Consider the following 12,335-nt stretch of genomic DNA (forward strand, 5'->3'; position numbering starts at 1 on the left):
ATGGGAAATACTATACTTTGACTTTCACAAAGTGCATTATATTTTATTTTTTTTAAACATGCCTCAAAACAACAGCTACAAAAACAATGAAGGCACACAGCTTCAGTCCAGAGTATACTAGAATAATAAAGTAAACAATAACATAGTCCTCCTTTAGTAGACTGCCTGGCATACTGTAACAGGGAATTCTAAACTAGGCTCAATCTGCCCTGCTCTAACGTATTTGTATGAGTAACACAAATGTGTTGCAAGCTAGTGGTGAGTGCTTGAAGTGGCCTAGCAGTCAGCCAGAGCTTCTGAAATGCTGCATTGAGACAGGGCACCTCTGTTCACTGCAAGCTGCTTTCGGTGTTTGCTTTTCATCCATCTCCCGCTTGTATTCATCGCGTATCTCTTTATGATTCTTGAAGAGGTAGGAGATCAAATTGCTCGTATTAAAGGAAGAAGTCTTGGTTCCTCCTCGCATAACCAACTTTTTGCAGTCATTGCAAATTGCCAGTTTTTTATCCGTCAGACACACTTTAAAATAATCCCAAACCATAGACGTGGTGTCGTTAGTCAGTCATCGAGCGAGTTTGCTTGTTAGCCACGGCTACAGCACCGGCAACAACACACTCTTGTTGTTGTTATGCTACGCTCGCGGCGGTTTGATGAGGTCATCAAGCGTCGCCAGTAAACCTCTCATGCTGCAGTCGTCAACTCCTATGTTGTGTGTCAGACAGGGGAGAGGGGAGGGGCTGCTGACTGGAAGACGCAACTGCTCTGTACTGCTTCCTACGTCCGTGTTTTACAGGATATGTACCACTCCGTACAGCGGCGTTTTAAAAAGTCATTAATTTTACTTTTTGAAACCGATAATTTCCGATATTACATTTTAAAGCATTTATCGGCCGATATTGTCGGACATCTCTAACCACATGTATTATCTGTAATTTTTTTCTAATTGTTTATGGTGAGTGCTGTTGACAGTTTAACAATATCAACACAATATTTAAACTAGTTCCTTATTCTCTTTTATTACATATACGTGTCTGATCAAAACAAAGTCTGTAGTCCACAATATAAACATGCTTCGTTCATCTCCTTTTCCTACACTGTGTTTTAGTTGAATAAGTCAGTTCAGCGTTTGTCTGTTACTCTCCTACCTTTGCTGCACACCAGTCAAATGTAGAGTGCGGCGTTTTAAGCATGTCTGTGAGACGCGTCGCTAGGGATGATACTCGAAACCGATTTTCCCGGTTGTTCGATAAGAAAAGAACCGAGTCCTTGGACTCGAATCCCTTTTTGAGAACCGGTACCCGTTATCGAGACCACTATAGTAAAGAAAAAGAGTTGGTTCTTTATTCGAATCCCTGGGAACGAATCCCGTCCCGACCAGAAATGCTCCGTGAGACATCACAAGAAATGACGTCACGTAGCTCAGTCATTAGGCGCAGATAGCGAAAGCAGGAAAAAAATGGACCGGAAAAAGCGCTCCAAGGTGTAATAAAGTTCAAAACAAAAGCTTTAATCCAATGAAGAACTTTACTGAGAGATTTGAGCAGGGTACAAACACATGACCAACACTTTTACGACCAACCGGAAACATAGCAACCAGGCTAGCAACGCACCTCCTTTATGGCAGCTGTCTCAACGTTCTTAAAGCAACCGCAGCACACGCATATATATACACCATATATGACATGAACTCCCTTTTTCAACTTTTGTTTTTCTTTCCTTGTAAACAAAACAAAACCACACTGTATATGTGTTGTCTGTCTAATTATAAATAATGCAGACGAGGCGTGTTGGCTGAGTTCTTGACGTTTACTTTCACAGCGTGCTCATAACCTCATTCTTAGCTGCCGGGTGGCGACATGCAACAACACTTTTCGGGGCTACCGCGCATGCTCGTCACTCCCGTTGCATTCTGGGTAGTGTAGTTGTTAATTTCTCTAGCTCATAACATCACATCTTTCTCCCTATAAAGAAATCATGTTAACTCAATAAAGTGTATTTCTTTTTTTAGCTTTAACTTTTCATTTTTTAGCATTGTAACCACATTTGCAAACAACTTTTCTCCTCATAGAATTTTCTTTCAATAAAGAAATAAAGTGCAAAAATGTCAAAGCATCATAACAAACAGTTATGTCAAATAGCAGCAGAAGTGCACTTTTTGGAGAGCTGTAATATTTTCAGTTTTGTGCCCAAGGGACTGATTTTATTTAACACTATATTATTATTTATACACCTATAGTGATCACAGAGACTTGTGTTGTTTTTGTGTTACTGTATATATTTGTTTTTCTGAAAAATCCCACTTAATATAGTTTGGGTAACAACAGTCAATATTTTTTCTTTTTTTTTTCTTTTTAGGGGGGTAACAGTCAATATTTATGTATTTATTAGATAAAAAATGTTTCTTATATAATAAAAATGGGGCTGTCTTGGTTGACAAGACTCTGCAACATCGCGTGGACATCGGGGGCGGTACCTCTGGATTGGCAGACCGGGGTGGTGGTTCCTCTCTTTAAGAAGGGGAACCGGAGGGTGTGTTCCAACTATCGTGGGATCACACTCCTCAGCCTTCCCGGTAAGGTCTATTCAGGTGTACTGGAGAGGAGGCTACGCCGGATAGTCGAACCTCGGATTCAGGAGGAACAGTGTGGTTTTCGTCCTGGTCGTGGAACTGTGGACCAGCTCTATACTCTCGGCAGGGTCCTTGAGGGTGCATGGGAGTTTGCCCAACCAGTCTACATGTGCTTTGTGGACTTGGAGAAGGCATTCGACCGTGTACCCCGGGAAGTCCTGTGGGGAGTGCTCAGAGAGTATGGGGTAACGGACTGTCTTATTGTGGCGGTTCGCTCCCTGTATAATCGGTGTCAGAGCTTGGTCCGCATTGCCGGCAGTAAGTCGGACACGTTTCCAGTGAGGGTTGGACTCCGCCAGGGCTGCCCTTTGTCACCGATTCTGTTCATAACCTTTATGGACAGAATTTCTAGGCGCAGTCAGGGCGTTGAGGGTATCTGGTTTGGTGGCTGCAGGATTAGGTCTCTGCTTTTTGCAGATGATGTGGTCCTGATGGCTTCATCTGGCCAAGATCTTCAGCTCTCACTGGATCGGTTTGCAGCCGAGTGTGAAGCGACTGGGATGAGAATCAGCACCTCCAAATCCGAGTCCATGGTTCTCGCCCGGAAAAGGGTGGAGTGCCATCTCCGGGTTGGGGAGGAGATCTTGCCCCAAGTGGAGGAGTTCAAGTACCTCGGAGTCTTGTTCACGAGTGAGGGAAGAGTGGATCGTGAGATCGACAGGCGGATCGGTGCGGCATCTTCAGTAATGCGGACGCTGTATCGATCCGTTGTGGTGAAGAAGGAGCTGAGCCAGAAGGCAAAGCTCTCGATTTACCGGTCGATCTACGTTCCCATCCTCACCTATGGTCATGAGCTTTGGGTCATGACCGAAAGGACAAGATCACGGGTACAAGCGGCCGAAATGAGTTTCCTCCGCCGGGTGGCGGGGCTCTCCCTTAGAGATAGGGTGAGAAGCTCTGCCATCCGGGGGGAGCTCAAAGTAAAGCCGCTGCTCCTCCATATCGAGAGGAGCCAGATGAGGTGGTTCGGGCATCTGGTCAGGATGCCACCCGAACGCCTCCCTCGGGAGGTGTTTCGGGCACGTCCGACCGGTAGGAGGCCACGGGGAAGACCCAGGACACGTTGGGAAGACTATGTCTCCCGGCTGGCCTGGGAACGCCTCGGGATCCACCGGGAGGAGCTGGACGAAGTGGCTGGGGAGAGGGAAGTCTGGGCTTCCCTGCTTAGGCTGCTGCCCCCGCGACCCGACCTCGGATAAGCGGAAGAAGATGGATGGATGGATGGATGGATATAATAAAAGTGAGCTTTTGTTAAACCAAATATTGTGTGTTTTTGTCCGTATACAACAACCTATCTGGACTCGATAAGAGAATCGATAAGGAATCAGTTCGATAAGAGGATTCAATAATAGGCTCGAACTCGATAATTTCTTATCAAACATCATCCCTACGTGTCGCTGATTACAGCTGATTACTGACACCTGCTTGGGTTTGCTGGCATACGTGCTGGTGCGCTGCAGTGCACGTGCACACACAGTGCATGCTGTCACCTGCGTGCAAGTCGCCGCAACAGTAATTGTAATCAAAAGAAACGCAGTGATGGGTCTGTGTGGTTTTTACAAGATGATGATATAACAACTGCATTGCACTTTGCACTGCAGACATAGTTGACTTCTTAAAGAGGTGGCGCTCAAAGACTTCACTGCTGTGAGATGTTTATGTTTATGTTTGAGTTTATTTGGAACATGCATGCATACAACATGATACATCACAATTTCCAGTTTCTCTATTCAACATGTTCGAAAAGGAGTTGGCAGAAGCAGAGTTTATTTAATCCTACTCCTTTTCATTTACATAACAGTTGCTAAAACATTTGTTCACTTCCTGTTCTCAATTTACTCACAATATACTCCATAAGTAATAACAATGTAAATAAATAAATAATAATTAGTGAAGTAAGTTATATTTCATATGGTGAGATGAGTAAGATTATCGAGAAAATGAATGGATGGATGAAATAAATCCAGAATGTTTATCATGGTTCTTCTTCTTTGTACTTTGTAAACACTTTAAGTTTGAAGAGTTTCTTGAAGTGCATCATATTAGTACATTGTTGGATTTATTAGCCTAATCCATTCCATAATTTCATTCCACATACTGATATACTGAAGGTCTTAAGTGTTGTACGTGCGTACAAATGTTTTAAATTACATTTTTCTCTAAGATTCTATTTCTCTTCTTTTGTTGAGAATAATTGTTGTATATTTTTGGGTAGCAGATTGTAGTGTGCTTTGTGTATAATTTTAGCTGTTTGCAAATTCACTATGTCATGGAATTTCAGTATTTTCGATTCAATGAATAAAGGGTTTGTATGTTAATGAATGAAGTGTACTTTTGTAGTTATTTCCCCATATTTCTGCACAATAACTTAGATATGGTAACACTAGCGAGCAGTAGAGAATATGAAGTGATGTTTGGTCTAGAACATGTTTTGCTTTATTCATTATTGGCATATTTGCTACTTTATGTTTATTTTTTACATGAGATTTCCAGTTCAATTTATCATTAATCATTATACCTAGAAATTTGGTTTCATTTACCTTTCAATTTCTATTCCGTCTATTTGTATTTGTGTTTTACTTTCTCTTCTACTATTTCCAAATAGCATTATTTTAGTTTTACTGAGATTCAAAGAGTCTGTTTTTGTCAAACCATCTTTTTAAATTTGTTCATTTCTTCTGTTATTATTTGTATTCGCTTTTGTGTGTTCTCTCCTGAACAAAACACTGTTGTATCATCCGCGAATAATACTAACTTTAAATCTTTTGTAACTTTACAAATGTCATTTATATAGAGATTGAACAATTTTGGTCCTAGTATTGATCCCTGGGGTACACCACAGGATATATTTAGCGTTGTAGACGTGTGTTCGCCTAGCTTCACGTATTGTTTCCTGTTTGTTAAATAACTTCTAATCCAGTTTAAGACCAACCCTCTGATGCCATATCGTTCTAGTTTTTTTAATTACAATATTGTGATTAATTGTGTCAAATGCTTTAGTTAGATCCTTCAACAGTGCTGCTGCACATTTTTTTTACGTTACATTATGTTGGTGGTATACAACCTTTTGTGCTCATAAAAATGGTAACAAGAATTTTTTTTTTTTTTTACATCTTTACTAATAATTACATATACCGTATTTCCTTGAATTGCCGCCGGGTATATAGTATGTGCATGCCTCGATTTACCGCCGAGTCAAACTCGTTTCCCCAAAAAATTAGCGCATGCCTAGAATTACCGCCGGGTCAAACTCGTTTTGCAAAATAATTAGCGTATGACTTACCACCTTACCGCCGGGTAAGTCACGTACCTACTACGTTTTTTATCATTTCAATTCTTATTATTAATATTATGTTAGTTTGTAGTGGTGGAGAGCTGACTTTTTGGTGTTGGAGTTGCGTCTTTCAAAGCGCTTTATTTTGAAAAAATGTTTCATTAATATAGCTGCGTGTGTCAAATATGAGTCATTTTGATGCAGTTGTACGAGTAACATTTCAGAAACAAATCATGAGCTAAGAAAACCTGCTAACAGGCGGTAATAATGTTATTTTAATTGCCTTTTCAGACCCAAACAAAAAGAACTCCCGGGATGATTTATTGTGCTTTAAATTTTATTGCGGCATTAAGCGATGTCATGATGGTATCCTTACATCACACTCAAATTTATAAGTGCATGCCTAAATTTACCGCATGCCTTTGGTAAGCGCCGGAGTGAGAAGAGGTTTTAAATTAATAACCGCCCGGGCGCTAATTCAAGGAAATACGGTAGTACCGATTAGAGTACCAATGAATACCCGTAAGGAATATCAATATTGGGATTGGTATTGATAAAATCATATATAGAGTACATATCTACTTACAATACTAGAAAATGCAGTTTATTTGCCATAATGGAGGTGATTATTATTAGCTTAGGGGAGCGTCTCCTCAATGTGTATAGAGACACATAATTTAGCAGCTAGCCGCTTGTCAACTGACGGACTAGAAAATAAATAGTGTCAGTCAGAGGGCATCAGCGTTTGTGTTCAGTATTAAATGGCATTAATTGGCAATGGCGATCACATACTTTTTGACGAAAATCGGACAATACTGATCATTTGCCAATTGATCGGCACATCCCTACATAGTGATGTGTAATGATGTTGGACAGTCGTATAGTTCTAACTTATATATGTCAGTAGACTCCAAATGAAAGTGCTAAAAACTGCAACATGGCTGACGGGGAGAAGTTACAGTCAAAGTGGAGGCACATAAAATAAAACGGCCCACAAAAGGGTACATGCTGAAGATACGGTCAGAAAGCGGCTTGAGGATGGTCTGTAAAACTTAATCCATGCAACATTTTGACTAAATAACCACCATTACATGTTATGTAGACCACAAGAAAGTGTTTTAAATGTAGAAAAAAAGATAATATGAACCGTTTAAATTGTTACTAGAGCAATGAAGCCAAGTAATGAACTGGAGTGAATGCAACGAGCAGGAATGATGAAAGGGGAAGAAACGAAAAAGATGACTTTACATTGTTTAATAATAAGAACAATCTTTCAAATTAAGCCTCCGACATTATTTTATTGAAGGGCACCGGCCCAGGAAAATGTATCCTTATAAAATGAGTCCAACTAACTCTTTAACCTTATCCAATACAATTAATAAAAGATGCGGTAGCCTCAGGTTGCAGGGAATGTATGCAAATGTTACACTATATGTGAATTGCTCTTTACAATGTCTTACAAAGTTTTCCTTTTTCCTCATATTACACTTTAATTTCATGGCTGGCTGGGGCTTTGCTGATAAGGTTTAGAAAATTACTGTTTCAGGTAAAAGCACAGCAAAATCATTTCCTGCGGTTTTTTTCATATTTTTTTTTTACTACAGTTACGGAAACAAAGGAACAATAGATAACCTCTATTGTGTTTCTGTGTCTTCTGTGTGTTTCAGTGGTAGACAGCAAGGTGATCCTAGAGGGCCTGCAGAGGTACACCCCGATGCCAATCTATCTGCCTGTCAGCTACCGGATCCTTAATGCTGAGTCAGCTTTCTTCCTACAGGAGGCAAACCAGGATTTAATGAGGAATTCTAGCCTGCAGGCCCGCACAGAGTCCTTCTTCATCCAGCAGGCTCGCCACATGCCCTATGTCAATGCTAGCTATGGGCCGCTATCTGTCCAACAGCCCGTCCCGCTAGAGATGCTACAAACACAGCCCGGGCCGTTCAACCAGCATACTTTCATTTCACCATCAGAGCCAACGTCAGCGTCACTTTTGCCGCTCTTTACGTTTAACTGGAAAATTCACACCTACATCATCAATGAGAGGATTCATCCCAGCTGGCCTAAGGTCCAAGTGTTATTCTATGTCGCAGGGAGGGACTGGGATGACTACAGCGCCATCCAAAAGCTGCCTTGCATCAGAATGTTCGCCTTCCATGAGACCCAAGAGGTGCGGGGTACATGTAGGCTGAAAGGGGAACTAGGGATTTGTGTCGCGGAGCTGGAACCCCTTGCAAGCTGGTTCAGCCCACCAACTGTTAGGCCAGGTCGGCAGAGAGTGTCGGAGCAGGCCGAGGGCACACCTGTGGAGCTCTATTACACGCTTCAAACCACCAACAGCGGTGACTGCAGCGCCGAGGACTCAAGGAAAGGCAGTACGATGCGCACAGAGCAGCACGGTCCGATGGGATACTCTGCCGGGCACACGGCGATGCAACGCATTGGCAGCGTCAGGCTCTTTCAGCCGCTATCGGAGCTGAAGCTTGACAGTAACTTTCTGGTCATGGTGCCCTCCAAACCCATCCGTCAGAGAGAAACCGTCTCTGCTTTTCTGGCTCTGTCGACACTTTCCTCCGTGCAGATCTTCACCCTCAGGTGAGCAATTCTGACAAAAGCCTGTTTCAAGTCTGTTTCAACTCACTTCTGAATTAAGCCATTCTGTCATTTTACACTGGAGCCTCCAAGATCAGACACAATGCATTTCCTGTTTCTGATTGACTTCCAGGTATTTTAATTTAAAAAACAATCTTTCTCATCAGAAATAATGTGTTTATGAATCATACAGCACAGGCAGCGATCTCCACCAGTGTCCAATTTGCAGAGTTAATTAGTGTGCATGATTTAATTAATTGTATGACTTCAATTGTCCTTAGCAGCCAGACTCTTTCTGATGTCGCATATGCTAGTTTATGGTTATTGTAAAACTTTCTCTCTTCTTTGGAGGATTTACAAAAAAACTAAATCACTGTTGTTAGGTCAAAGTCTCGCAAGATTTCTTTGACGTGACAAATGAAGTTTTTTTTTACTATCGGATCACAATTTTCTAGAAAATGTTGTCTAGACTTTAGAGCACGTCTCTCAAATTTGCAGTCTGTAGGCCCATATTCTGCAGTCCCTGGGCGACTCATAGTTAAATATTTTATTGCGATCTTGAATTCCACTCATACTTGCCAACCCTCACGATTTTCCCGGGAGACTCACGAATTTCTGTGCCCCTCCCGAAAATCTCCCGGGGCAACCATTCTCCGGAATTTCTCCCGATTTCCACCCGGACAACAATATTGGCAATAGAGGCACTGCCTTTAGCGTCCTCTACAACCTGTCGTCACGTCCGCTTTTCCTCCATACAAACAGCGTGCCGGCCCTTTCACATAATATATGCGGCTTCTACACACACATGAGTGAATGCAAAGCATACTTGATCAAAAGCCATACAGGTCACTTTAACACTGTTACAAATATGCGCTACACTGTGAACCCACACCAAACAAGAATGACAAACACATTTCGGGAGAACATCCGCACCGTAACACAACATAAACACAACAGAACAAATACCCAGAACTCCTTGCAGCACTAACTCTTCCGGGACACTACAATATACACACCCACTACCACCAAAAACCGCCCCCCCGCCCCCATCTTCCGAATTCGGAGGTCTCAAGGTTGGCAAGTATGATCCCACTAGACACTAAGGGCCTAATCTATTTAAGGTTTGCGTGTATTAAAACAACACTTGTGTATTAAAACAACACTAACTTAACTAGATGAGGCAATTCCTGAAGGAATTGCGTGTGAATGCTCCAATGCTGAAGTTGAACTGAAATGCTGACAGAATGTAGTAAGAATGTAAGAATAGTTTGAATGTTGGAATGGTTTGAATGTTGAAGAGTTTTGATTTCCAGGATAACCGGAATTTGGTTTGGAACTTGGGAAAGTGTTATTTTGAATGTCCAGGATAAGAGGAATGTGTTAATGTTGGAATGGTTTGAATAGGTTGAAAAATGTGGGAATTGTGCAATTTAAAAAAATGTTCCATTCATTTCAATGGGAACGTCCTGGAAATGTGGGAATTTTGGGAAAAGCGGTATATTTTAGAAAATTATTAGGAGCATGAATGTCCTAAATGAGCTGAACTGGTTGGTGTTGGACTTGTTTAAAACGGTCAAGAAATGTTGAAGTAGTAAATGATATTAGGGAATTTCGGGAAAATCAGGAATTTTTAAAAAATGGTAAAAAACTTGAACGGTTTGAATAAGTTGAAATAATTGGTGTTGGAATTTTTCAAATCGGTCGAGAAATGTTGAAGTAGTAACATGTTGAATTGAGAAATGGTATTACAGAATTCCTAGAATTTCGGGAAAACCGGGAATTTTTCCTGTTAAAAAAACTAAGAGGAATGTTTTGACGGTGGAACGGTTGAAAAATATGGGAAATAGGGCTTTGGAAAAGCAGGAATTCTGGAAAATCCTAGAATGTTTTTGAACTTGGAAAACATGTAGGTTTAAATTTCAGGATGGTGGAATGTGTTGAAGGTGGAATGGTTTGAATCGGGTGAAAAATGTGGAAATGGTGGAAGTTTCAAAAATGGCCACTTCATTTTGAATGGGGAAAAATGTCCCGGAAAACCTGGAATTCTGGGAAATCTGGGAATTTTTGGTATTTGTCAAGAGATAGCCCGCGATTCCCGAATAGGCTGAACAGTTTGAAGTTGGAACGGTTTGAATCGGATGAAAAATGTGGCCGGTAGCGCGCGCCAAAATCTGGAGAAGAAGAAGTTTAAAAATCATATGTAAACACTCACACAGTAACAGTAAGTTATTGAGTGTGTAGATTAATAATATTTTTTTAAGAAATTAATGCAACTGTAAATGACGCAATATGTCATCAGATGTGTCAACAGCTAAATTAGGAGCCTTTGTAACCTGTTTCAAAATGGTGCTATACTATACCATACCAACTTTATTTATAAAGCCCTTTAAAAACCACCACAGTTGAAAAACAAAGGGCTGTACACCACAAAGAAATTGAGGCAAAGGACAGACTCAAAAATAACATTTAAAACAGAAATAAAAATACACATTTAAAAAGCAAATATAAATTACCCTAAGAACAGTTTTAGATAAAAACAGTTTAAAAGTTAAAAACAGTTCAAAAAGTTAAAAGCTAAAAACAGTTCAAAGTCTCATGCTGGGTTGAAAGCCAGTGAATAAAAATGGGTTTTAAGAAGGGTCTTAAAAATAACCAAAGAAGGGGCCTGTCTCACATGGAGAGGGAGATCGTTCCAGAGTTTGGGACCCGCAACAGAGAAGGTTCTGTCCCCTCTGAGCTTGCGCTTTGTTTTGGGTACCTCCAGGATCAGCTGATCAGTTGACCTGAGGGACCGGGTGGGGGCATAGAGATGGAGCAGCTCAGAGAGGTACGGTGGGGCAAGACCAAGTAAGGATTTAAAAACGAGTACCGTATTTTCCGCACTATAAGGCGCACCTAAAAACCACAATTTTTCTCAAAAGCTGACAGTGCGCCTTATAACCCGGTGCGCTTTATTACGATTCATTTTCATAAAGTTTCGATCTCGCAACTTCGGTAAACAGCCGCCATCTTTTTTCCCGGTAGAACAGGAAGCGCTTCTTCTTCTACGCAAGCAACCGCCAAGGAAAGCACCCGCCCCCATAGAACAGGAAGCGCTTCTTCTTCTACTGTAAGCAACCACCCGCCCCCGGAAGAAGAAGAAAAAACGCGCGGATATCACCGTACGTTTCATTTCCTGTTTACATCTGTAAAGACCACAAAATGGCTCCTACTACGCGACAAGGATCCGGTTCATAAAAAGACGCAATCTCTCCATCCGCACACGGATTACTACCGTATTTCACAGCAACTGATATTCCTGTGAACCGCACTGTGGAACGGGAGCACGTACGGTGAATATTCGCACCACAGGGAATGAGAAGTCATCCTTCACTGTGGTTCTAGCTTGCCATGCTAATGAAACTTCCACCCATGGTGATATTCAAAAGGAAGACCTTGCCAAAAGAGACCTTTCCAGCCGGCGTCATCATAAAAGCTAACTCGAAGGGATGGATGGATGAAGAAAAGATGAGCGAGTGGTTAAGGGAAGTTTACGCGAAGAGGCCGGGTGGCTTTTTTCACACAGCTCCGAAGGCGAACACACCTTCACTAAGACGGGCAGACAGCGCCGGACGACATACGCCAACATTTGCCAGTGGATCGTAAATGCCTGGGCAGATATTTCGGTCACAACTGTGGTCCGAGCTTTCCGGAAGGCAGGATTCACAGAACTGCTGCACAACAACAGCGACACTGAATCCGATGACTTCGACGAGACGGAGCCGGCCATTTTTGGATCCCACGCTTGCACAACTTTTCAATTCGGACACCGAAGACGAAGAATTCGAAGGATTTACGAATGAA

General features: G+C 41.8%; 1 protein-coding gene across 1 annotated transcript in view; it reads left to right on the forward strand.

The window, feature by feature from the left end:
* LOC133574692 (transmembrane protein 132C) overlaps positions 1 to 12,335 on the forward strand; it is a 685,936-nt gene that overhangs the window by 241,706 nt on the left and 431,895 nt on the right. Inside the window, exon 3 of the mRNA XM_061926910.1 lies at positions 7,571 to 8,495. Coding sequence (XP_061782894.1) covers positions 7,571 to 8,495 — 925 coding nt within the window. The remainder of the gene's footprint in view (positions 1 to 7,570; positions 8,496 to 12,335) is intronic.

Source organism: Nerophis lumbriciformis, linkage group LG32 (genome assembly GCF_033978685.3).
Source record: "Nerophis lumbriciformis linkage group LG32, RoL_Nlum_v2.1, whole genome shotgun sequence".
In the NCBI taxonomy this organism is placed as follows: domain Eukaryota; kingdom Metazoa; phylum Chordata; class Actinopteri; order Syngnathiformes; family Syngnathidae; genus Nerophis; species Nerophis lumbriciformis.